This window comes from Bufo bufo, chromosome 5 (genome assembly GCF_905171765.1).
Source record: "Bufo bufo chromosome 5, aBufBuf1.1, whole genome shotgun sequence".
NCBI classification, from domain to species: Eukaryota; Metazoa; Chordata; class Amphibia; order Anura; family Bufonidae; genus Bufo; species Bufo bufo.
The window spans coordinates 516901949-516929790 of NC_053393.1; the positions used below are offsets into that span (position 1 = coordinate 516901949).

Here is a 27842-nt window from a genome sequence, read left to right on the forward strand (position 1 = left end):
ATAGGTCCCATCAGGCTGGAGCTCCTCTGGTGGTGGGGGAGGAGGGGGCAGGCTGGAGCTCCTCTGGTGGTGGGGGAGGAGGGGGCAGGCTGGAGCTCCTCTGGTGGTGGGGGAGGAGGGGGCAGGCTGGGGCTCCTCTGGTGGTGGGGGAGGAGGGGGCAGGCTGGGGCTCCTCTGGTGGTGGGGGAGGAGGGGGCAGGCTGGGGCTCCTCTGGTGGTGGGGGAGGAGGGGGCAGGCTGGAGCTCCTCTGGTGGTGGGGGAGGAGGGGGCAGGCTGGAGCTCCTCTGGTGGTGGGGGAGGAGGGGGCAGGCTGGAGCTCCTCTGGTGGTGGGGGAGGAGGGGGCAGGCTGGGGCTCCTCTGGTGGTGGGGGAGGAGGGGGCAGGCTGGGGCTCCTCTGGTGGTGGGGGGGGGGGGGGGCAGGCTGGGGCTCCTCTGGTGGTGGGGGAGGAGGGGGCAGGCTGGAGCTCCTCTGGTGGTGGGGGGGGGAGGGGGCAGGCTGGGGCTCCTCTGGTGGTGGGGGAGGAGGGGGCAGGCTGGAGCTCCTCTGGTGGTGGGGGAGGAGGGGGCAGGCTGGGGCTCCTCTGGTGGGGGGGGGGGAGGGGGCAGGCTGGGGCTCCTCTGGTGGGGGGGGGGGGGGCAGGCTGGGGCTCCTCTGGTGGGGGGGGGGGCAGGCTGGGGCTCCTCTGGTGGGGGGGGGGGGAGGGGTCAGGCTGAGGCTCCTCTGCTGGGGGGGAGGGGTCAGGCTGAGGCTCCTCTGGTGGGGGGGAGGGGGCAGGCTGGGGCTCCTCTGGTGGGGGGATGGGGGGCAGGCTGGGGCTTCTCTGGTGGGGGATGGGGGACAGGCTGGGGCCCCTCTGGTGGGGGGGAGGGGGCAGTCTGGGGAGAAGGGGGACGGCTGGGGCTCCTCTGCTGGGGGGAGGGGTCAGGCTGAGGCTCCTCTGCTGGGGGGAGGGGTCAGGCTGAGGCTCCTCTGCTGGGGGGAGGGGTCAGGTTGGGGATCCTCTGCTGGGGGGAGGGGTCAGGCTGAGGCTCCTCTGCTGGAGGGAGGGGTCAGGTTGAGGCTCCTCTGCTGGGGGAGGGGTCAGGCTGGGGCTCCGCTGGGCGGAGGAAGAGGCTGGGATGACACAAAGGCTGAGGCCGGCATGTTGATATCTTACCTACATCAGGATCAAAGGGGTTGGATGTGAAGAGAGGCATGGCTGCCGGGCGGCAGGGTCCGCGCTGGATGAGGACTGGTCTCAGGGGCTCTGGTCGCGCTCTCTCCGCTCCTCCTCCTCTACCACAGCATCCGATCTCGGGAGAGGCCACACAGCTACAGCTGCCCGGACGGGGATGCTGATCCTAGAGCTAAAGGACCTTCGATGATGTCACGGTCATGTGATGAGTCACGTGGGTGGGGGGAGTCAGGTGCTGGGTGTGCGGTGGCTCTGAGGGGCTGAGGACAGTGAGGAGCGGGCAGTGTCTGAGTGATAATGTGGAGTGCTGGGGAGGAGGAGCGGGGGACTGTGTAGTGAGAATGTAGCAGAGCTGTACGTGTATAATATGAATGTAGTGCTAGTACTGTATGTGTGTAATGTGAATATATAGTAGAGCTGGATGTGTGTAATGTGAATATAGTAGAGCTGTATGGGTGTAATGTGAATGTAGCAGAGCTGGATGTGTGTAATGTGAATGTAGCAGAGCTGTCTGTGTCTAATGTGAATGTAGCAGAGCTGTCTGTGTCTAATGTGAATGTAGCAGAGCTGTCTGTCTAATGTGAATGTAGCAGAGCTGTCTGTGTCTAATGTGAATGTAGCAGAGCTGTCTGTGTCTAATGTGAATGTAGCAGAGCTGTATGTGTGTAATGTGAATGTAGCAGAGCTGTCTGTGTCTAATGTGAATGTAGCATAGCTGTATGTGTGTAATGTGAATGTAGCATAGCTGTATGTGTGTAATGTGAATGCAGCAGAGCTGTATGTGTGTAATGTGAATGTAGCAGAGCTGTCTGTGTGCAATGTGAATGTAGCAGAGCTGTATGTGTGTAATGTGAATGTAGCAGAGCTGTCTGTGTGCAATGTGAATGTAGCAGAGCTATCTTGCTTAGTGGTATAGTGCTATAAGCCTGTATAATACATATACCCAAACAGGGGCGTAGCCAAAGGTTTGTGGACCCTGGTGCAACAGTCCAGCTTGGACCCCCCTTCCCTCAGTGCTTAGTGATCAGGGACCCCCCCCCCCCCCCCCCCCCCTTCCCTCCAGCCAGCATGCACTCTCTATAATTCTTTGGGCCCCCTCGGGCTCCTGGGCCCAGTAGTGACCGCTACCTCTGCACCCCCTATAGCCCCGTCTCTAAATAACAAGCGTTTGAGGCACAGAGCTGTTTCTGATACACAAATCTCCTGCCCTGTAAACCAGACATGCCCCACACCGCAGCTCCATCCGTGGCAGATAGAGGGCGCATTACCCCCTCTGCCTCCTGCATTCTACACATTCTGCACAAATGTCTTTTTTTTTTTTTTACAATGATCAAATCCCCCCCCCCCAACCTGCGTTTGTGAAAGTCGTGAATAGGGCAGAAGCCTCTGCTACCCCCCCACATCCTGTGACTGAGCGCGCCTGTTCAAATTCAGAGGGACTGACGAAGGCGTGCATGCTCGACCACCGCTCCGTTCGCATGGAGGACATGGGACTCACATTCCTGTGATTGGCGGGGGGTCCCAGAGGTCGGACCCCACTGATCTAGCAGTTATCACCTAGTCAGTGGATAGGTGATGGCTCTTGCGGCCATGTATAAGGCCATCTGCACACGTTGCGGAACATGTGGCGTTTTCAACACGGATTCCTGTGCGGAAAAACTGCAACGTATTACAGTAAAGTGTATCAAATCCGCACCAGAAACGGCAATTAGACATTGTGGATTTTGGTGCTTATGTGCTGCAGAAACGCACAGAAATCTGCACAGGAATTTGTGCGGATCTTATGTGTGATCACCTGCATCGTGTGCAGGCGGCCATAGGGCTCAGCTATGCAGTGATCTTGGTCGTGCGGTGCTAGCATAGAAATAAACGGGCTCAAGGTGCCACTTGCCCGTTTGCCGCAACCGCAGAATCGCAAAAACTCCAGCACGGTTGGATTTTTGGCGTTTCTGTGGTCGCGGCACACGTGTGAGGAAGGGCTCATGCACACGACCGTGATTTTGGTCCGCATTTGTTGCTGGTCGGATGCGGGCCCATTCACTTCAATAGGGCCGCCAGAGATGCCTATGTCCGCTCCACTTCCTGCAAAAATATAGAACATTGTCCTTTTTACGGAAAAAGGACAGGACAGTTCTATAGAGGGCAGGACGTTCCGTGCTGCAAAATGCGGATTACACATGGCCAGTATCCGTGTTTTGCAGACTGCAAAAACAGCAATGGCCGTGTGCACGAGTCCCCATTCGTTTCTATGTTATCACTGCGATCCTTGGCTGCGTGACGCAGATCGCCGCGTAGCCGAACCCTTAGTGCTCTGGTAGTGCTGCAGCTGTTCTCTTTTGACCCTTGGGGGAGCTGCTGAAAAAATCCCCGCTAGATTTTTGGTTTACCGCTGTGTGCCATGCCGCAGAAAGCCCATCAGAAGGTGGAACTGGCAGCGCAAGGAAGAACAGCTGGGGAGGGAGCGGCCGAGGGCTGCGGACGGGCAGCAGGGAGCCGGGATTGTTCTGCAGCCGTCCCTTCCAGCTGAGCCACAGAAGGATCATGCGCTCACAGTCAGGCGCTATTTCTCATCTGACTAATGACCCTGATTTCCTCATGTGGCCCATTAGGTAATTGCAGGTAATTCTTCAGGGCCACAGGGTCATAGAATGAGATTACTGTGCAGCTGTGAAATATAACCGTACTGCACGGCATATAGTACTACAGAGGGGCAATACACAAACCGGAAACGCGTGGGGTCCCTGTGTACCTTATTAGGTGCCATCTTTCTATTGCGGCCCATATACACTCACCTAAAGAATTATTAGGAACACCTGTTCTATTTCTCATTAATGCAATTATCTAGTCAACCAATCACATGGCAGTTGCTTCAATGCATTTAGGGGGGTGGTCCTGGTCAAGACAATCTCCTGAACTCCAAACTGAATGTCAGAATGGGAAAGAAAGGTGATTTAAGCAATTTTGAGCGTGGCATGGTTGTTGGTGCCAGACGGGCCGGTCTGAGTATTTCACAATCTGCTCAGTTACTGGGATTTTCACGCACAACCATTTCTAGGGTTTACAAAGAATGGTGTGAAAAGGGAAAAACATCCAGTATGCGGCAGTCCTGTGGGCAAAAATGCCTTGTGGATGCTAGAGGTCAGAGGAGAATGGGCCGACTGATTCAAGCTGATAGAAGAGCAACGTTGACTGAAATAACCACTCGTTACAACCGAGGTATGCAGCAAAGCATTTGTGAAGCCACAACACGCACAACCTTGAGGCGGATGGGCTACAACAGCAGAAGACCCCACCGGGTACCACTCATCTCCACTACAAATAGGAAAAAGAGGATACAATTTGCACGAGCTCACCAAAATTGGACTGTTGAAGACTGAAAAATGTTGCCTGGTCTGATGAGTCTCGATTTCTGTTGAGACATTCAAATGGTAGAGTCCGAATTTGGCGTAAACAGAATGAGAACATGTATCCATCCTCTGATGGCTACTTCCAGCAGGATAATGCACCATGTCACAAAGCTCCAATCATTTCAAATTGGTTTCTTGAACATGACAATGAGTTCACTGTACTAAAATGGCCCCCACAGTCACCAGATCTCAACCCAATAGAGCATCTTTGGGATGTGGTGGAACGGGAGCTTCGTGCCCTGGATGTGCATCCCTCAAATCTCCATCAACTGCAAGATGCTATCCTATCAATATGGGCCAACATTTCTGAAGAATGCTATCAGCACCTTGTTGAATCAATGCCACGTAGAATTAAGGCAGTTCTGAAGGCAAAAGGGGGTCCAACACCGTATTAGTATGGTGTTCCTAATAATTCTTTAGGCGAGTGTATATACACACACGGTATATAGTTAGACATACCATAGGGGTCATTTACAAAGACTGCCTTTTTGTGCCGGTCTTTGTTTCCCCTCCGGCAGTCTGTGCACCAAGCGTAAAAACTACTCCAGCCCCCGACTGGAATAGTTTTTCACCAACGTTTCCAGACGTAAATGTTGGTATATTTGTGGGTAACATCCCAGCCCCCGCCACACCCTTGTACGCGTCACAGAAGCGCTTGTGCAACAAAATATTGTCGCACAGACGTTTGAAAAGTCTCAACAAAAAGACTTTGCGACTTTTTTTTTTTTTTTTTTTTACACTGAAAACTGACCTGCTATATGGAGAAAAGTATAAGGACGCTCGTCTTTATCATTGAATTCAGGTGTTTCATTTAGCCCCATTGCCACAGGTGTATAAAATCCAGCCCCTAGCCGTGCAGTCTCTTTTACGACCATATTTTGCATCCGTGTCCGATCTGCATTTTTTGGAGGATTGCACATGGACCCATTCATTTCTTTGGGTCCACACAAAAAAAAAAACCACAGATGTCGGCATCCGTGTGTCCGTTCTGCAAAAAGATAGAACATGTCCTATTCCCGAACGCAAAATGCAGACCGCGGACCCACAGAAGTCAAAACGGAGACGGTCGTGTGCATGAGGCCGTCTAAAGAGCCCCCTGAATTCCAATGTTGTACTGTAATAGGGGCTTCACGAGATAGCCGTGTGTGTGTCTGCCATTCCATTCAAACGGGGATCACGGGCCCCTGTTCTCGGTGGGGGGCCCAGAGGTTGGACCCTCCCCAGTCGCTAATCCCTGTCTTTAATCAGCGAGGACCTGACATTTCTCCAGTCCCTTCCAGGCTGTTGCAATGGGACGTCAGGGGTTAATTTAAAGGTATACTAAACAGAAAGGGCATATTTATCCGTAACAGCCCTGCGCTAGAGATCCTTTGCCAACCTCTTTTATGCTTAAAGGGGTTGTCCAGAATTAATTTTAGGCCTCTTTCACATAGTCAGTATTTTGCATCAGTATTTGGTCAGTATTTATATGCCAAAACCAGGAGTGGAACCTACAGAGAAAAGATATAATAGAAATATTTGTGCCTCTCCTGTGTTTTGGACCCGCTACTGGTTTTGGCTTGCAAATACTGATGCAAAAATACTGACCGTGCGAAAGAGGCCTTAGGATAGGCCATGAGTATCCGATTGGCTATGATCCGACACCCCGCACACCCACCGATCAGCTATATAGCGCCGACCATAACTTTTTGAGCAGTACTGTCATCAGCCACTAGAGGTCAGCATAGGAAGATTTGCATCTAGATGGCTAAACCTCCGACTCTCCAGCCATGGAAAAACTACGACTCCCAAGAACTCCATAGAAATGAATGGAGCGTGTTGGGAGTTGTAGTTTCACCACAGCCAGAGGTCAGCCATCACTGCGAGGCCCATCTACATGATCTGTCCATAAATAACGACGGAGACGTTACAGCTCGCCGATCAGCGCTCACTTAGGTCGGAGTAGTCGTCACACTGTATGAGGGACCAAGGAACTTGAATGGGTCCACCGACCGTATGCCCGCCGGACCCATTCGCTTGAATGAAAGCCGCAATCCGCATCCAAGGCGCATGCACTACGTTTTTACGGTGTGGAGGCACAGACAGAAAACCCATGAAAGCACTCCGTAGTGCTTCCGATCTGTGTTTCCGTTCCGCACCGCTACGTATCTTCCGACACTTGAATGGGGTCCGCATCCGTAATACGGTGTGCATGCGGCCTGTGCCCATATATTGCAGAACCACTGTTTGTGGGTCGCAATAGGGGCATGGACCTGCTTCGGTCTTGTGCATGAGGCCAATATTGTGCGTTTTTCACCCCAGCCATGGTTCCGTAAAAGTGATTGCTGCTTGCATGAAAAATTCATGCAGTCCGGATACAATGTGTTTTTCACTGATGTTTCTAGGAATTGTAGATTTATTCTTCAGCTTTTCTTCACGTGTGCGAAAAACACTTGAAATCCACATACAGACAGGGAAAAACGCACATACTGAACGCAATCGCAGAAAAACTGATTGAACTTGTGTGCAAAACCATCAGTTTCTCCCTAAACAGAAGTTGACACAATCCGTATCGCTCGTGTGAAAGAGGCTCCTCCTAAGGGCTCACGCACACAAACGTATTTTCTTTCCGTGTCCGTTCCGTTTTTTTTGCGGTCCGTATGCAGAACCATTCACTTAAAGTTACTCCGTGTGCATTTAGTTTCCGTATGGCCATATTTCCGTTCTGCAAAAAAATAGAACATGTCCTATTATTGTCCGCATTACGGACAAGGATAGTATTGTTCTATTAAGGGCCAGCTGTTCCGTTCCGCAAAATACAAAAAGCACACGGATGACATCCGTATTTTTTGCGGACCGCAAAATAAATACAGTCGTGTGCATCAACAGTTGGGAACCATGTCCGTAGAACTTCCCATTTGAAGGGCGACTAGAGGTACGTTCTTACTGCAGATTTTTCTCATGGATTTTGGCACGTATTCCTCACCAAAATCTGCATGATAGCCGCTTGCATTTCGTCTCCTATTGTTTTCAGTGGCGATCCAGGCTGTAGTTCACACTGAGTGGATTTGAAATCTGCATAATGGAAAAAAAAGAGTTAAATGGAGTGAAAATTTGCAAGATAAGTTGACTAGCTGCACATTTAAAAAATGACCACAGAGTGTAGATGACAGTTGTTAAAAGGGTTTTCCTAGTATCTGATCAGTGGGGGTCTGACACCCGGGACCCCCGCCGATCAGCTGTTTGAGAAGGCAGCAGTGCTCCTGTGGGCCCCACAGCCTTTTCTCTGCACAGCGCCGTACATTGTATAGTGGCCGTGCTTGGTATTGCAGCTCAGCCCCATTCACGTCTATGGGGCTGAGCTGCTCCTAGGACATGTGACTGATGAGTGTGACGTCAGTGACCTAGGAAAAGCTGCAGCGCTGCTGCCTTCTCAACCAGCCGATCGGCAGGGTCCCACATATCGGACCCCCACCGATCAGTATAAAAATCTCGGAAAACCCCTTTAAACTCTTTTCTTCTTTATTGATGCTCTATTACTCTGCAGATTTTCCATCGGTAAGGGTATGTTCACACAGTGTTTTTTCTGTGCTGACAAAAACCTTCCTTATAGTTTTTTAGGATGTGGTTTTTATACTGACGCTGTTTTTCACACTTTTTTTAATGCTGTTTTGATGTGTTTTTTTTTCTCCTGCCCCTTTTGATGCAACCCATTATCCTATTGGCCTTGGCAGCAGCTGCCTGACACTGGTTTCTACAGCTTAGTTTGCTGTTCACTAAAATTCCTAGATCCCTTTTCCATGTCAGTGTTACCGAGTGTTTTACCATTTAGTATGTACGGGTGACTTGCATTATTCCTTCCCATGTGCATAACTTTACATTTGTCAGTGTTAGGCCGAATGCACACGAGTGCAGTGTATGATCTATACGAGTGTATTACTGTACAGTAGCGGCGGCATGAAGCGCACGGCGTCATAGCAACCAATGACGACGTGCACTCCTGCTCTGAACAGGAATCCAGCCCGGCATACCACGGACCGCTCTCGGCCGCGGAACACGGCCGTGTGCATTCGGCCTTAAACCTCACCTGCCACTTATCTGCCCAAGCCTCTAATCTATCCAGATCCCTCTGTAGCTGTATACTGTCATCTTCAGTGTATATTACTTTACACAGTTTAGTGTCATCTGTGAAAATTTATATTTTACTATGCCAGCCTTCTACAAGATCATTAATAAATATATTGAAGAGAATAGGGCCCAATACTGACCCCTGAGGTACTCCACTAGTGACAGTGACCCAATCTGAATGTGTACCACTAATAACCACCCTCTGTTTTCTATCACTGAGCCAGTTACTTACCCACATACAGACGTTTTCTCCCAGTCCGAGCATTCTCATTTTATATACTAACCTTTTATGAGGTACAGTGTCAAATGCTTTGGAGAAGTCCAGATATACGACATCCATTGATTCGCCGCTGTCAAGTCTAGAACTTACCTCCTCATAGAAACTGATCAAATTAGTTTGCTATGACCGATCCCTCACGAAGCCATGCTGATATGGCGTTATTTGCTTATTTCCGTTAAGATGCTCTAAGATAGCATCTCTCAGAAAACCTTCAAACAGTTTACCCACAACAGATGTTAGACTTACCGGCCTATAGTTTCCAGGCTCTGTTTTTGGACCCTTTTTGAATATTGGCACCACATTTGCCACGCGCCAATCCTGTGGGACATTCCCTGTCAGTATAGAGTCCCTAAATTATTTAGCACCCATCTACCCAATAAATAGCAGATTTCGAGGGGGGTTTGACCACTGGGACCGCACAAACTAGGCACGCCCCCCTCTGAATGTAGGGCTAGTGTGCATGTCAATCCATTGCTCCATTCATTTCTGTCTATGTTAGCCCTAGATAAGTGAATGGAGAGGTGGACTGACGCGCACTACTGCTCCATTCAGAGAAGTGACTCAGGGGCCCCTCAGGATCCTGCATGGTCCTGGCAGTCAGACCCCCTCCCCCCCACATCCTGCTATCATCTATCCTGTGCATAGGAGATGAAATCCCTTTACTGATAGGTGCCATTTGGCAACAGGTCAGAACTGTTTTGAAGGGGATTTTAACCCCTTTGTACACAGGTGTGCGAGGGACTCGGCAGATGGCGGCTCTGTCCTACAGCTGTTACCCACCTGCCGCTGCCATTCAGTCCCTCCGCCAGTATAACCCCTCAGATGCCACAGTCAATAGCAAACACAGCATCTGCGAGGGGCTAACTCTGATTGTGGGGTTCTGAGCAGTTCTGATGGAAGCCAGGATCCTTGTGAAGGCCCCCTAGACCCGCCATGCTAAGACTCCCATTACTCCCTGCTTCTGGCATGGTGTAATAGAATGCCAGTAAAATCACCATTCACCAGAAAATAGAAGTCACTAAAATATTGTTTAAAAAAAATAAAAAATCTTTATATATATTTGAATCACCCTCATTTCCCCATCATATTAAACATGCAAAAATAAAAATTGAAAAATAAACATAAATAGTATCACTGTGTCTGAAACTATCTGATCTACTAAAATATCACGTGATTTAGGGCTCATGCACACGATTGCGGTTTTGCCGTCCGCAAATCACGGATCTGCAAAATACTAATCTCGGCCGAGTGCATGCTGCCATTTTTTTTTACACTCCCCTAGAAATGTTCTATCCTTATCCGCAAAATGGACAAGAATAGGACATGTTCTATTTTTTTCCGCAGATTAAGGCCTCATGCAGACGACAGTATTTTTTGACGGTCCGCAAAACGGGGTTCCGTTGTTCCGTGATCCGTTTCCGTTTTTGTTTCCGTGTGTCTTCCTTGATTTTTGGAGGATCACCAGACATGAAAAGTGAAAAAAAAATCTAAGTCAAGTTTGCCTTGAAAATGATAGGAAAAAAACCGACACGGATCACGGACGCGGATGACAATCTTGTGTGCCTCCTGTTTTTTTTCACGGACCCATTGACTTGAATGGGTCCGCGAACCGTTGTCCGTGAAAAAAATAGGACAGGTCCTATTTTTTTGATGGACTGGAAACACGGATCACGGACGCGGATGACAAACGGTGCATTTTCTGAGTTTTCAACGAACCGATTGAAAGTCAATGGGTCCGCAGAAAATCACAGAAAACGGAACAACGGACACGGAACACAGCAACGGTCGTGTGCATGAGGCCTTAGGCTACATTCAATTCCCACCAACGTATTTTGTTTCCGTGTCCATTCCATTTTTTTTGCGGATTGGATGAGGACCCATTCATTTCAATGGGTCCGCAAAAAATGCGGAGAGCACACCGTTCCGTAGCCCCGAAAAAAAATAGAACATGCCCTATTCTTTTTGCAGACAAGGATAGGTATTGTCGCCGTTCGACACCATTGACTATCATTATAAAAAAAATATATGTGACTTTTCTGCAACAAGAAGTTGCCGTGTAGCCCTAGCTAGATTTTTATACTGATGCCCTATCCTCTGAATAGGGCATCGGTATCTGATCGGTGGGGGTTCAGCACTTGGGACCCCTGCTGAACAGGCGCTCGCAGTCACGCCACGGCCTTCTCGCAGCTCACCAAGCACAGCGCCGTACATTGTATAGTGGCTGTACTTGGTATCGCAGCTCAGCCCTATTTACTTCTATGTGTCTGGGCTGCATGAACATGTCGTCACTGACCTAGGAAAAGCTGGATAAGGCCGTGGCGCTAGTGCGAGCACCAGTGCCTTCTCAAACAAACTGATCTGTGGGTGTCCCGGGTATCAGACCACCAATTCGATACTGATGGATGGGTCATCAGTATATAAGTCTCAGAAAACCACTTTAAAGTCAACTGATAGGTGAGTGGTCTGTGGAGAGCACCGACAGTACACATCCATAATGACTGACGTCCAAAAGAGGCGGTAAAGACGAAACCCAAATGACAAAGGCAGAATTGTGGTGTTTTTTGTTTTTTTTTCACCCCACAAACCATTTTGTTACAGTTTTGCTAAACATTATATGGTGCATTAAATAATTGGTATTGGAAATTACAACTTGTCCTGCAACCAACGAACTCTCGGAGGTCAGCGGAAAAATAAAAAAAGTTATGGCTCTTGAAAGGCGAGGAGGGAAAATCAAAAACATTGCGGCCAAAATTGTCCTGAGTCTAGATCTTATTTTACATCTCATTGACTGCTAGGAAGAGCCAGACAAAGCTACTGAATGGCTCCTCCCTTGTGCTCTATTATTGGAGGGTCCATGTGCCACCGAATGTGAGATTTGTCAGCCCCAGCTGTCAGCCTCGCTTCACACTGCAGCCTGACCCCGCAGCCTGTGCCTGAGAAGCCATGGCATCAAGTGAGGACGAGGGCTCCGTGGAGGAGAAGGACAACACCAGGAAAAAACCCATCGGAGCTGTGGCGACGGCATGGCTCACCTTTTACAACATTGCCATGACTGCGGGGTAGGTACCACCCTACCAAACTTCCGTTACTGCTCGCCCTATTCCTGCCAGCGCCCCCCCCCCCCCCCCCCCCCCCCAATCCATAGAAGCCGCAGGATCCTATGGACAATGGGTCATTTTCATTTTGCCAAGCTAAATTTGTTGCAAATTTGAAGTTTGCCGTAGAACTTTATGGGGCTGGTAGAGAAGGGCAACTAAGTGTCCTTATTACAGTCCATGTGTTATATTATTATATGGATGATATAAAGCATAAATAGAAGCATGCTTAAAAAAAAAAAGTTTGGTTTTGACTTGTAAAGCTTTATTGACAAAGTCATTCGCTGGAAACCGAAGGAAAAGAAAGTAATGGTGAACGGACAAGTTTGCTGCTCACCCGAGTTGCATTTCCTAATACGGTTCATTGCAGCAGCTGCGTCAACCTACTGCCGGTCGCCGAGGTTAAGTATAGCCTGAGAAGCCAGTAGGCGGGGAAAGTGCTTCCCTCGGCACATTTTACTGTAACAGAAGCATGTCTCCCTCAACTTAACATAGTTGTAACGTTCGCGGCGTATTAATGCTAAAATAAGAGGCGGCTTTACATTCTGCACGCTGCGATAAAGTCTCTCGGGCCCATCTCTTTTGCTTTTTTGAATGGGTTAAAGGGTTAATAGCAGGCGGAACTGATGCAGGTTTTATGGGTGGCCTAGGATTTGCATAGGGCGACATCAGTACATAATGGGGGTCATTTATCACGCTCGTCTGTTTTTTTAAAGTGCGATAAGTCCGGCGTAGTGCTTTAGCCTGACGGTATTTTGCATAGTCTTTACAGGGGCAGAAGATCATTGAAAAGTTGATTTATTACACACGGAGGGATCTTATTCAAGCACTTATCTTATTTCTTTTAATGTTCCTGATTATGTCTTACAGCTAAAGAAAACCCAAAAGTCAGGATCTAAGAAAATTAGAATAATATATAAGACCAATTAAAAAAAATATGTTTAAAGGGGTTATCCAAGACCTATAATGCCCCCCCATATGCCCGGGTCCCTCACACAGATTGTACTTACCTCGCTCCCCGGCACCCGCGTCGCTTCTGATGGCGACACAGCCGCCGCTGCATCTCCCCGTCGTGCAGATGAAAACACCTAGGGAGGGGGCAGCCAATAGCAGGCCGTGACGGGAACGAGCCTCCCTAGCATCGCGGGTGAAGCTATGGAGGCTTGATTACGTCGAGGCCTGGTATTGGCTGCCCCCTCCCCAACACCAGATATTTTTATTCGCACGACGGGGAGATGCAGTGGCGGCTGTGCTGGCATCGGAAGCAGTTTTCGTTTGAGAAAAAACGCCCATGTGCATAAACCCAAAGGGGGAGATTTATCAAAACTGATGTAAAGGCAAACTGACTGTGTTGCCCATAGCAACCAATCAGATTCCACCTTTCATTTTCTAAAGGAGCTGTGAATAATGAAAGGCGGAATCTGATTGGTTGCTATGGGCAACTTATCCACTTCTACTTTACACCAGTCAGTGCTGTCCATTTTAAAAATGGATGGCACCTGCGTGTGTGCACACAAACGTATTTTTTTTCTGTGTCCATTCTGGTCTTTTTGCGGCCCGCGAAAAAACGGAAATGGCCGTTGGCATTCTATTTCCGCATGGCCGTTTTACAAAAAAAGGTAGAACATGTCCTATTCTTGCCCATTTTGTGGACAAGCATAGGCATTGTTACAATGGATCCGCAAAAAAAAAAAATGGATGCAGTACGGATGTCACACGGACGTCATCCGTATTTTATGCGAATCCGTGTTTTGTGGACCACAAAATACATATGGTCGGTTGGGTGCATGAGTCCTTAAGCTTGGACTGGTCCAGTACTGAAGGAACTTCAGATGGGCCCAGACATAATAATGGATCCCAAAGGTCCAGCAGAAGACAACCCATTAGTTTTTTTGTCACAAGGGTCTATTTCTTATGGGACAAGACACGAATAACCCATTAGATGTTATTAATGATACGGCCTGTGAGTACAATGTATAGATGGAGGGTGGACACATATGGGGGTCATTTATCAAGCTAGTGTAAAGTGGAACTGGCTTAGTTGCCCATAGCAACCAATCAGATTCCACCTTTCATTGTAGAACAGCTCCTTTGGAAAATAAACCAGTTTGATATATGACCCCCCCATACAATCATCTCTATTGGGGGACTTAAGGCACTCTACTCAGACACTGGTTATAAGTTACAAATCCCCTCCTATATTATCTTGAGCTATTACTCTTGAGCATAAAGAAGTTATCTGGGAAAAGATATTGATTACCTAATCTTAAGATAGATCATCAATATCAGATCTGTGGGGGTCCGATACACAGGACCCCCACCAATCAGCTGTTAGAAGAATCCGGGCACTCTGAAACAGCTAACCGGTGCCTGGACTCAGACCTCCACCGATGTGATAATTAAAATAATTATCTCTTTCAATATATCCCCTTTAACATTATCTGATGGCAGGATATAGCGCTCTGCACAGTCTCTCATAAGGTGTCAGCTGAGGCCTGGGAAAGGTGACCACTGGAGATGAGCGAAGTTTAAAAAAATTCGATTAGACCGCTTCGTCAAATTTTGTCTAGAAATTCGATTCGTTACAAATTACTTCTTAACAGATTGCATTCCACTGTATGGGGTGGGCACAATGATGGAGAATGTTAATCGCCGACCCCCACCCCCCCCCCAATCCCGGTCATTTAACCCCTCAGATATCGAGTTCAACACTGATCGTGTCATCTGAGAGTCACATTCAGGTTAATCAGGGGTCAAAACAAAAAAATATATACACTCACCTCAACCATTTGATCGTGAGGGGCCGTCAAAGACATCTTGATTGAAGAAAACGCGTTAATTGGGGCGTGGGCTGATCAACTCATCCCACTGGTCGTGCGCTGTGACCACACCTGCCCAACGTAGTGATGTCACATGTCAGCACGCGTGACGGTTTCTCCACAATCAAATGGATGAGGTGAGTATATATATATATATATATATATATATATATATATATATATATATATATATATATATATATATATATATATTATTTTTTTTTTTTTTTTTTTACTGCCATTTCAGGAAAAATTGATTTGTTACTACAAAGCGCCAGGAAGTTCGGCATCGCGGCAAATCGAATTTTACCTGAAGTTCGGATCGAATTCCACTTCCTTAACTTTGATTCGCTCAACACCAGTGACCACTATTGACTTGGGTGGCCATGGTCTAACTTATTTTTTAAATCTAAAGCACAAAGATATTTAGGAGGAACTTTATATGGATGTATAATCTGGTAACTGGTTGTTTCGAGTGACGTCTAGGCAAAGCTTTCAACATCTTTAAGAGGTTGTACATTTTTGGCCTTCGGAGTCTTCATGAAGTAATTAAGATGAATGACCATGCTTGTTTCATGTGCATATTCTAAAGGTTTTGTGAATACCTGGGATTTAAGGGTATGTCCACCTTTAAACATCTTCTGAGATGTCATTGAGTGGTTGTCTGTGAGCAGAGATCCTCGTCGATCACTAATATAAATGAGAAGAAGAGGTACCCTGATGAGTGCTGTGCCCCTTGAGCTTCTGTCAGCTTGGATCTCCATGAGTGTAGCCAATGGACATTACAATCTCACTTATTTCAGTGAGTTCAGAGATACAGAAACCTCAGTGTAAAACCGTTGGAAGCCAAAGGGCTCTAAACCTCACCCTTGCAAACCTTAGGAGAGTTTAACTTTCGGATCCCCGCTAGTGATGAGCGAGCACCAAAGTATTCGGGTGTTCGGCCCGAACACATTGCTATATTCGTGTGCTCGGACGAGCACCCGAGTATAATGGAAGTCAATGGGAGACAACCAGGCACCCCCTGCTCGGAAGAGGGGAGGGGGCCTGGTCCATAAAAAAAGGTTAGAAATTGATGGAAACCCCATTGAAATGGTTTGGAAACAGCATTAAGAGCATAGCTGGATGCGTCTTAGACTCCTATTATGTTCGACATACAATAGACAACCACACAAAGGCTGTATGCCAAAAGCCAGGTATGTGCAAGCCATCAAATCTATACATGAGACAGATGACCGGCTTAGTCAGCATACCTTACAATGGCAGCCTTGTGCACTATGGGATATTCCAAACCAGCTCTCATCTGACTGAGGACCAGTAAATCTCAAAGTTATTTAGCTTCTGTTGGGTGGACCTGCACACCTAGATCAATATCATTAGGGCGACAAAAAGTTTTCCGATTGTCCTAACATAATATTCAATAACCTTTCTATAAAAAAAACTCATTTGCATAAACATGGGCTTATGGTAAAGACATGCAAATGAGCAGAATCTGCCTTGTTTTCAGCTGTCATAAGACTATCAAAACCAAAAGATGGCGCTATTGAGTTATGAACATCACCCTCTATTGGTTTCATAATCTTAGAACAAGACAAATATTCTTGTCAGAAGACTATGAAACCAATAGAGGGTGCTATTGAGTTATGATTATGAACAGAGCCCTCTATTGATTTCATAGTCTTATGATAAGACATATTCTTGTCATAAGACTGTGAAACCAATAGAGGGCGCTGTTCATAACTCAATAGCGCCATCTATTGGTTTTCATAGTCTTATGACAGAAAGGTTATTGAATATTATGTTAGGATAATCGGAAAACTTTTTGTCGCCCTAATGATATTGATCTAGGTGTGCAGGTCCACCCAAGCCATCCAACAGATGCAAAATAAATTTGAGGCTTACTAGTTCTCAGTCAGATGAGAGCTGGTTTGGAATATCTCATAGTGCACAAGGCTGCCATTGTAAGGTATGCTGACTAAGGCTACTTTCACACTGGCGTTCGGTGCGGATCCGTCTTGTATCTGCACAGACGGATCCGCATCGATAATGCAAACGCTTGTATCCGTCCAGTGTGAAAGTAGCCTAAGCCTCTCATCTGTCTCATGGATAGATTGATGGCTTGCACATACCTGGCTTTTGGCATACAGCCTTTGTGTGGTTGTCTATTGTATGTTGTACATAATAGGAGTCTAAGAAGCATCCAGCTATGCTCTTAATTCTGTTTGCAAACCATTTTGATGGGGTTTCCATCAATTTCTAACCTTTTGTTATGGACCAGGCACCCTCCCTTTGTCTTTTGAGCATATTTTACATGGAACAGCTTTTCGCCGTATTTTTTGTATGGCCCATTTATATACTTGTAAAGGTTAATCATGTCCCCCCTTAGACGTCTCTTCTCAAGACTAAATACATTCAATTCTTTTAATCTTTCTTTAAAACTAAGACCCTCCATGCCCCTTATTATTTTAGTCGCTCGCCTCTGTACTTTTTCCAGCTGCAGAGCATCCTTTCTATGTACTGGTGCCCAGAACTGGACTGCGTATTCCAGATGAGGCCGCACCAGCGCTTCTTCCCTGCCCTGCGAGTCCATGCCTCGTTTAATGCATGACAATATTTTGGTGGCCTTAGAAGCAGCTGATTTGACATTGTATGCTGTAATTTAATCTACCATACACAAGGACACCCAAATCCTTCTCTATAAGTGACTCTTCCAGTGCTACATCACCTAGGACATATGAAGCACGGAGATTATTACTGCCAAGATGCAGAACTTTACATTTGTCCAAATTAAACCTCATTTGCCGAGTTGATGCCCAATCACTCAGAGTGTTCAAGTCAGCTTGTAGTGTGTGGACATCTTCCATAGACCGTACAGTTCTACACAGCTTAGTGTCATCTGCAAAATAGATATGGTGCTATTAATCCCGTCCTCGATATCATTAATAAATAAATTAAATAATAAAGGTCCCAGCACTGAACCTTGGGGTACATCATTTATAACCTGGGACCATTCTGAATAGGAATCATTGACCACAACTCTCTGGACACGGTCCTTCAGCCAGTTTTCAATCCAATTACAAACTATACTTTCCAAGCCTATAGGTCTATAATTACCTGTGGAGGACCTTGATCCTTTTTTGAATATGGGCACCACGTTTGCCTTGCGCCAATCACTTGGCACTGTACCAGTCCCTAGAGAATCCTTCAAAATTATAAACAGGGGCACAGCAATGACTGAACTGAGCTCTTTAAGCACTCTTGGGTGTAATCCATCTGGGCCCGCGGCTTTGTTCACATTTACCCTATTTAACTTCTCTTGGACCACACACAGATGGCATTTTGGCAAACTACAAATCTGTGACAGAAATACGGGATTCAGACTCAGATTTCTGCCTCGGTATTATTTAGCCCATTAGTGACGACTAATAGACCTTTTTACTGACGTAAACAAAGGGGGTTTTAGCTAAACAGCTTGCTTTAATCAATCATTACATGTACTTAAAATGGTGCATTAAAAACGATAACTTGTCCTGCATAAAATAAGACCTCATACAAGTACATTGATGAAAAAACAAAAAAGTTATAGCCCTTGAAATGCATAAAAAAAAAAAATTTTGCTTGGTCACTAAGGGGTTAAAGGGAACCTGTCACGTTGAACATGGTGTCTGATCTGCGGGAGGAGCTGAGCAGATTGATGAATAGTTTTCAGGGGTTAACCTAGCCTTTCTGCTGCCTGAGGCGAAAACTAAAATATCGCCCCACCCTCCCCAATGCAAATATCTTAACCTAACCCCTGCCCTTCAGCCCATGGCCCTATGGCTGCCCCTCTCTTGCCCCTACCTGGTGCTGCCTGAGGCGATCGCCTCACCTGGCCTCATTGGTGGTGCACTCCTGATACTTTTGTGGGAAAAGATTCGGTAAAACTTGTATTTTATACATTTAAATGCCTGCACATTCTGGGCTGTGACGTCCAGGAGGCGGTCCTATCAGTGATTGACAGCTATCTCTGTATACACAGTCATAGAGGGAAGGCTGTCAATCACTGATAGGACCGCCTCCTGGACTTCAAAGTCCAGAATGAGCAGAAATATAAATCAATTAAATACAAGTTCTACTGAATCTTTTCCAACATAACTATATATCAGTCTGCTCAGCTCCTCCTGCCCTATAACATGCTGCCTGTACCTTACATTGCATTTTCATGGGGACGGATTCCCTTTAACCAATGTGTATATAACTTTCTGAACATACACACAGCGACAGTAATTCCACTGTGGATTGCAAAGAGTGACATCTGCTGCAGGTTTTTTTTTTTTTTTTTTGCAAGATTTCTTAAAAACTCATCAACTTTTCTGCTGTTCCACAACGAGATCCACAGCAGAATTTAGCTTCATGTTTCCATACCTTACAAGCACTTATACTATTATAACATTGCCTTTAAAGGGGTATTCCCATCACAATGATCACTGTTAAATCTCTTAATGATTTGACAGTGATCATTTTTCTAAATACATTTTATTACCCAATTTCCACCCTTTTTGAGAAAATAAGTCCCCTCTTACCTGATTGTTGTCTTTCGTCTCCCCTGGTTACGGCCACCTCTCCTGTCGAATCCCGCCGGGCCGCGCTTGCGCAGAAGACTGAAGATTCTCTCCCGGCCGGGCCGCACAATGTCCTGAACGCACACGCCGCCGCGCATGCGCCATGATGACTTCTTCCTGGCCAGTATAGTACAGAGCCGCGAACGCGCACGCCGGCTCTGTACTATACAGGTCAGGAATAAGTCACAATGGCGCGTGCGCGTTCAATACATTGCTCGGCCCGGCCGGGAGAAAAACTTCAGTCTGCTGCGCAAGCGCGGCCCGGCCGGAAGAAGACTTCAATCAAGCACCGCCGAATCCAGGAAGTGAACGTCGCGCTGGAGGAAGGTAAGTATGAAAAATGAAGATGGGAATACCCCTTTAAGGGCTCTTTCACACATCCATGCCCATGATGACATCCATGACTAAATGGGTCAGTGGTTCATCTGTGAAGATGTCATTCAAGGTCAGTTTTTTGCTCTCCGTGTGTCATCTGTATTCCACTGACTCTGCTAGGCTGCAAATGAATTTCCTAGCAACGATCCATGAAAACCACGGACCAAACATGTCTGTGCTTTTTATGGACTATGGGCTATAATATTTATTTATTATACTCACTTATATAGCGCTACTATATTCCGTAGCGCTCTACAGACATCAGCATCATGCGGTCCCCAATGGGGCTCACAATCTAAGTTTCCTATCAGTATGTCTTTGTAGTGTGGGAGGAAACCCACGCAAACATGGGGAGAACAAATAAACTCCATGCAGATGTTGTCCTTGGTCAGATTTCAATTCTGGACCCCAGCGCTGCAAGGTACCAGTTCTAACCAAAGAGCCACCGATACGTAATCATGGAGGAAAATTGGGCATGCTTCCTTGATGTCACCATGGGTTTATGGTCCATGGAAAACCACTGACGTGTAAAAACACATAATATAGTCACTGCATATGTGGAGACCACAGAGAGCACACATCCGTGATTCACAGACGTGGAAAAGAGGTCTTAGATTGAGGCCGCCATGCAATCAGCTTTTATGTCCCGGGTAGTGGCTGAGGGCCATGCTTTTACCCAATAGCAGCAATTGCAGAAGAAATATAGTACTAAGCTCTGGCCAGTAGAATAAATGGGCAACCACTGAATAAGTGAACAGGCCAAGTCCACCAGAGCAAGATGCTCACTTTGGTAGTGATTCTTTGCTTTGGCTCACTATTTTAGTGACTTGTGTAGGGGATCAGACCTAAACAAGGATTTTTTTTGGGCCCATGAGTGGTACGCCTGGTACCCTGTTAAACAATTGGACAACTGAAGCAACTTGAACAATGGCTTTCCTGTTCAAACATGGGGCAATAAGCTTGATGGTTACAGTCAGATGGTATTGTCACGGTCCCTCCCATGATAGAGGTTAGAAGATTTGAGAGACTGGCTGCACGTGAGTTTATCTGACAGTCTCTCTGTTTTCACTTGTTGCAGTGTTGTTGTTGGTAATGACCACACCTCTTGTCTCAGGTGCAGCTTGTGGTCTGGTCATTACTGCTCCTCTATTTAGTCTGGGTTCAGACTTCATACCATGCGGTTGATATTATCTGCCTGGAGTTGGAAGAGCTGGTGTGTGGTTCTCATCTGAGTTCCCTGCTCATCCATTTTCTATTGAAGATAAGTGTACTTCTCTTTGTATTTTGTTGTTCTCATTTGCTCGTTGTTTACTAGGCCTCAGGGAGACGCTGGTTCATTCATCTGGGAAGGAACCAGTAGTCTCAGACCCTTTCACTACTCCAAGGGCCTAGGTTTATGGTGTATGAATATTCCCACCTTCTTAGGCTGCGTTCACACGAGCGTGTCCGGATTAGTTCCGGATGCGTCCCGGTGTGTTGCGGCAAACCCGCGCGAGTAGGAATGCAATTGCAGTCAGTTTTGACTGCAATTGCGTTCCGATGTTCAGTTTTTATCGCGCGGGTGCAATGTGTTTTGCACGCGCGTGATAAAAAACCGACTGTGGCACCCAGACCCGAACTTCTTCACAGAAGTTCAGGTTTGGGTTCGGTGTTGTGTAGATGTTATTATTTTTCCTTATAACATGGTTATAAGGGAAAATAATAGCATTCTGAAAACAGAATGCTTAGTAGGTGATCAGTTGAGGGTTAAAAAAAAATTAAAAATTAACTCACCTTCTCCGTTTGTTCGCGTAAGTCCCGGTCTCTTCTTTACTTCTCAAAAGATGAACTATGGGCTAAAGGACCTTTGGTGACGTCAGATCACATGCTCCAATCACATGGTCCATCACCGAGGTGATGGACCATGTGATTGGAGCATGTGATCTGACGTCACCAAAGGTCCTTTAGCCCATAGTTCATCTTTTGAGAAGTAAAGAAGAGACCGGGACTTACGCGAACAAACGGAGAAGGTGAGTTAATTTTTTTTTATTTTTTTTAACCCTCAATTGATCACTCCTATGCATTCTGTATTCAGAATGCTATTATTTTCCCTTATAACCATGTTATAAGGGAAAATAATACAGTGAATAGACTGTCACCTAGCAACCATGCGTGAAAATCGCACAGCATCCGCACTTGCTTGCGGATGCTTGCGATTTTCACGCAACCCCATTCACTTCTATGGGGCCTGCGTTGCGTGAAAACGCAGAATATAGAGCATGCTGCGATTTTCACGCAACGCACAAGTGACGCGTGAAAATCACCGCTCATCTGAACAGCCCCATTGAAATGAATGGGTCCGGATTCAGTGCGGGTGCAATACGTTCACCTACCGCATTGCACCCGCGCGGAATACTCGCCCGTGTGAACGCAGCCTTATAGGTGCCCACTATAACAAGTCAGAACATAGTAGATCTTGTTGTGCATTTTACAGTACCTTCAGTAGCAGGAATGGGTTCTTCACAGGATGGAAGTCAAACAAGAAAGTCCTACTGTACCCCTAAACTGCCCTTTTCACCAGTGAGTGGCAATATATTCAGCACAGTTTTCAAGAATATTAAATCCCATACCCTGACAACATAGTAAAGACGCTGGGTGAAGTAAGCAGATCAGATGGACCAGCCAAGGGTTTATTTTGAGTCCGAGGTCCTTGAAGGTGAAGATGAGGTATTCGAGTCCAGGCGGGAATTTCTCGGGTATGGAGTGCAAGATGGCATGGTCATAGAGACAAGTATCCATGAAATCTGTGGATGTAGAAGGAGATCAGCTACTAAACAAAAAAATGTCTAATTAATGGAAACTTTCTTACAAGACCCCGCTCCCCTTCCCAAAATTACAGAGGTACAATTTAATTTCTACTTGCTCTGTTTTAGGACAGAGAAGACTTTTTTTTTTTTCAAGGTGTAAGGATGGGAGCCCCAGAGAATTGCATTGTACAGTAGTTTTACATGGGAGCTATATGGCAATATTAGGGTGTTTTATACCCTAAGTAAAAATTGGCAGAATAAGTACATTTTGTTTTTTCTTTTTTTTTGCCATCAGCAGTTTTTGCTACTTTTTGAACTTTTTCCCCCATATTTTGCACACAGTAACCCTGATTTACAAATGTATCTGCACCAAAAGTCTAAAGTGGCGCAATTGCCCCATCTAAGATTTCTACACTGTTTTCCAACATGCTTGACAAGAGGCTGGGGCTTCGTAGAAAAGAGCAGAGCTTTGCTGGAAAGGTGTGGGCCTAAGATGCGCCATTTTGCACAAAAAGTGCACCACAATTCTGGTGTAAAAGTGTATCTCAAAGTAAGCCAAACAAGAGTTGGTATAGAGTCAGAGAAAAGGGTCTATCCCTGCACCACATGTATTATCCAGCCTGAGCCCCTGTGATAAATCTGGTGCTGGTCTAGACAGCTGGGCTAAGCTGACGCCATCTGGTCCAAGGTGTCTTAGCGCCATCATTTTCTTTATGCTGTTTTACCTCTATAAAGAAGGTGATGTGGAAGCACCTGAAAAAACACCAACAGCTCCAGCATGCTGCGTTTTTCAGAAGATGGGGGAAGCAGAGGACAGTGAGCAGCATGGGACTCATCTCCTACGTAGTGTTGGCACGCGCTGCAGGGTCTACATCAGGGTCTACATGCACTCATGTTAGTAAATGTGGCCCGCTGTGTGGGAAAGCACCCTTCACCTGCATAGAAAAATGCTATATATCGGTTAGCAAAGAAGACGCAGCTTTGGCACCTGATTAGGGCATGGTGTGCCAGCCGTTCCATGCATTGCAGTCCTCAGTGCACGGGCACCATCCGCGTCGCTGTCACAGACGGATGCAGACCTATTCAACTTGAATGGGTCCGTGATCCATCCGCACCGCAAAAAAATAGAACATGTTCCATTTTTTTGGAGGTGCGGAGGCACGGACAGAAAACCACGTAAGCACTCCTCCCACCATTCCAATATGCAATATGGGTACCGGCCGACAAAGGTCGTGTGCATGAGCCCTGATGTATACAAGTGTATGCCCATACGTCTGCCAATGGGGTGGACAAAACTGTTCTACGCTGTAGAATATTTTTGGGTGAAAGTTGTCACCCGTCATTACATGAAAGCGTAGTTGACAGTGCTCCAAGTGGCTTCTGCATAGTGTCATCTAATCTTAGTGGGAGATCAAGACAAGCATTATGTCCATGCCTTCATATCCTGAAGAACACTATGGTCAGCATGTTGGACTACATCCCAGACCCTCCGTCCTTCTTCTTCTTTCATTTTGTTTTCTTTTCTGTCACCATTTGTTCTTCAAGTTTTAGATGACACAACCTGCTGAAGACAATGTCCCAGTGATATGCCATCAATGTCACAGTGGGGGTTAACTCCATGAAAGACACTTATGGTATACCCAGAAGAAATGACTTAAAGGGTTTATGCCACAAAAAAATATTCAACATTTTTCAAACTAGCCCCTCGATCTGAATACTTTTGTAATTGCATGTAATTAAAAATTTTGTATAGACACTGAGCTATTTAATGAAATTTATCTGTATAGCGCCACCTGCTGTTTGTTCTTTTTCTTATTTGTTGTCCGTCTTACTTTGGTGGTCGCACATGCTCAGTTTAAATCTTCAACTTTCACCAGCCATATCTTCTGTTTGAGGCTGTGGCAGTTACAAGGAAAGAGCTGCAGCAGAAAGGACACGACCCCTGAGCTGTGATAGAGAGAGAGGGCTGCAGCAGAAAGAACATGATCTCTAAGAAAGTACATACATTCTGAGCTGCCAGCATTAAATAAATCTAGCAGAGCAACTGAAGTAATAAATGGAGATATCTCTGGATCCATGTGAGGTACAGGGCTGGTTCTAGCTTTGTTAGAAAGAGATTGTCGTGTACTACATGATGTCTGATTTTCATTTTTTACATCAGTCATGACATAATCCCTTTACAGGGAGTGCAGAATTATTAGGCAAGTTGTATTTTTGAGGATTAATTTTATTATTGAACAACAACCATGTTCTCAATGAACCCAAAAAACTCATTAATATCAAAGCTGAATATTTTTGGAAGTAGTTTTTAGTTTGTTTTTAGTTTTAGCTATTTTAGGGGGATATCTGTGTGTGCAGGTGACTATTACTGTGCATAATTATTAGGCAACTTAACAAAAAACAAATATATACCCATTTCAATTATTTATTTTTACCAGTGAAACCAATATAACATCTCAACATTCACAAATATAAATTTCTGACATTCAAAAACAAAACAAAAACAAATCAGTGACCAATATAGCCACCTTTCTTTGCAAGGACACTCAAAAGCCTGCCATCCATGGATTCTGTCAGTGTTTTGATCTGTTCACCATCAACATTGCGTGCAGCAGCAACCACAGCCTCCCAGACACTGTTCAGAGAGGTGTACTGTTTTCCCTCCTTGTAAATCTCACATTTGATGATGGACCACAGGTTCTCAATGGGGTTCAGATCAGGTGAACAAGGAGGCCATGTCATTAGATTTTCTTCTTTTATACCCTTTCTTGCCAGCCACGCTGTGGAGTACTTGGACGCGTGTGATGGAGCATTGTCCTGCATGAAAATCATGTTTTTCTTGAAGGATGCAGACTTCTTCCTGTACCACTGCTTGAAGAAGGTGTCTTCCAGAAACTGGCAGTAGGACTGGGAGTTGAGCTTGACTCCATCCTCAACCTGAAAAGGCCCCACAAGCTCATCTTTGATGATACCAGCCCAAACCAGTACTCCACCTCCACCTTGCTGGCGTCTGAGTCGGACTGGAGCTCTCTGCCCTTTACCAATCCAGCCACGGGCCCATCCATCTGGCCCATCAAGACTCACTCTCATTTCATCAGTCCATAAAACCTTAGAAAAATCAGTCCTGAGATATTTCTTGGCCCAGTCTTGACGTTTCAGCTTGTGTGTCTTGTTCAGTGGTGGTCGTCTTTCAGCCTTTCTTACCTTGGCCATGTCTCTGAGTATTGCACACCTTGTGCTTTTGGGCACTCCAGTGATGTTGCAGCTCTGAAATATGGCCAAACTGGTGGCAAGTGGCATCTTGGCAGCTGCACGCTTGACTTTTCTCAGTTCATGGGCAGTTATTTTGCGCCTTGGTTTTTCCACACGCTTCTTGCGACCCTGTTGACTATTTTGAATGAAACGCTTGATTGTTCGATGATCACGCTTCAGAAGCTTTGCAATTTTAAGAGTGCTGCATCCCTCTGCAAGATATCTCACTATTTTTGACTTTTCTGAGCCTGTCAAGTCCTTCTTTTGACCCATTTTGCCAAAGGAAAGGAAGTTGCCTAATAATTATGCACACCTAATATAGGGTGTTGATGTCATTAGACCACACCCCTTCTCATTACAGAGATGCACATCACCTAATATGCTTAATTGGTAGTAGGCTTTCGAGCCTATACAGCTTGGAGTAAGACAACATGCATAAAGAGGATGATGTGGTCAAAATACTCATTTGCCTAATAATTCTGCACGCAGTGTAAATGTCTGATGGGTCAGATCCACCTCCGGGACTCCCACCTATCAGATGTTGATACAGTGAAAATCTTGGACAAACTCCTTTAATGCTGATACTGCTAGTCAGGATAAGGTCTGACCACTGGTGCCATCAAATCTCGAGAATGGGGGGGACTCATGTTCCCTGTTTGGATGGTGTGGCTTTTGTGCATGTCAGCTGCAACTCCAGTCTGTTTTCAGCAGTCCCATGGAGTTCAATGGAGGGGCAGAAGAGACACGCAGCCACCGCTCCATTCATACTGGGGAACCTTGAACCACATTCTCGTAATTGGCAGGTGGCCCCAATCATCAGGCCCCACTAATCAGACCCTTATACCCCATCATCTAGTTAGGGGGAGAACCCACAAAACTTCTAGAAGGAATAAAAGAGGAATGTTACAACATACATTCATAGGACCCATCATGCCAGTGGCCCAGGGCTGCAGCACCCTGCTAGCTTCACCTCTGGTTGCTGCAAAGAATTTACATGCCTCCGCCTACCTTGTTTCTGCGCCATCTCAAGAACGCCTACTTAGTGAGCGCACCTTACACCATCACTTGTGGGTACCAGCTGTATCACGCAGCTGACAACTTACTGTAGCAGAGATAACCCTCATCCTGGCTGTTGAACTCCCTAGATGCCACAGTCCATGCTAACCGTGGCATCTACAAAGAAAAGACCAAAATTTGTGTTTTTTGGTTTTTTCAGTCTCCCCAAATATACAATAAAAAGTCTTCCCTCAAAAAAATAACCTCTCACATAGCTCCATGGATGGAAAAGTGAAAGTGTGATGGGTCTTTGAATGCAGCAACACAAAAACAAGTGTGAGCAGATTTACTATTGTAAATGCACCAGATTGAACCCGAATTATGGCGCACAAGCCTTACACCACACGTATTTAGGATTTTAGATGATTTCTCAGCTCTACATTCAACCAAACGCAAGGAGGCGTATCTTAAGTTGCACCACCGTGCTCCAAAATTGCACCATAGATGTTATGCTGACCTGCAGAATAAAGTTATAGTACCATTTATATACGGAATGGTGAACACCATAAAAACAAAACAATGGTGTAATTTATACAAGATATTTATAAAGTTATACAAGATATATTCCAAAAATAGTGCCTTTTAAAAATACTGTGCAATTTGACCTACAAAAAAACTACCCTTCATACAGTACAGACCAAAAGTTTGGACACACCTTCTCATTCAAAGAGTTTTCTTTATTTTCATGACTATGAAAATTGTAGATTCACACTGAAGGCATCAAAACTATGAATTAACACATGTGGAATTATATACATAACAAACAAGTGTGAAACAACTGAAAATATGTCATATTCTAGGTTCTTCAAAGTAGCCACCTTTTGCTTTGATTACTGCTTTGCACACTCTTGGCATTCTCTTGATGAGCTTCAAGAGGTAGTCCCCTG

General features: G+C 46.0%; 2 protein-coding genes across 4 annotated transcripts in view; one reads left to right on the forward strand and one right to left on the reverse strand.

Moving 5' to 3' along the window:
* The window catches only part of STAM (signal transducing adaptor molecule), a 64638-nt gene extending 63285 nt beyond the window's left edge, over positions 1-1353 (reverse strand). For all 3 annotated transcript variants that reach the window (XM_040434502.1, XM_040434503.1, XM_040434504.1), the window contains exon 1: positions 1160-1353. In XM_040434502.1, coding sequence (XP_040290436.1) covers positions 1160-1199 — 40 coding nt within the window. In that variant the 5' untranslated portion in view covers positions 1200-1353. The remainder of the gene's footprint in view (positions 1-1159) is intronic.
* A 10520-nt stretch (positions 1354-11873) lies between these two features.
* HACD1 (3-hydroxyacyl-CoA dehydratase 1) overlaps positions 11874-27842 on the forward strand; it is an 80196-nt gene continuing 64227 nt past the window's right edge. Inside the window, exon 1 of the mRNA XM_040433039.1 lies at positions 11874-12030. Within this exon, the coding sequence (XP_040288973.1) occupies positions 11915-12030 (116 nt within the window). The 5' untranslated portion in view covers positions 11874-11914. The remainder of the gene's footprint in view (positions 12031-27842) is intronic.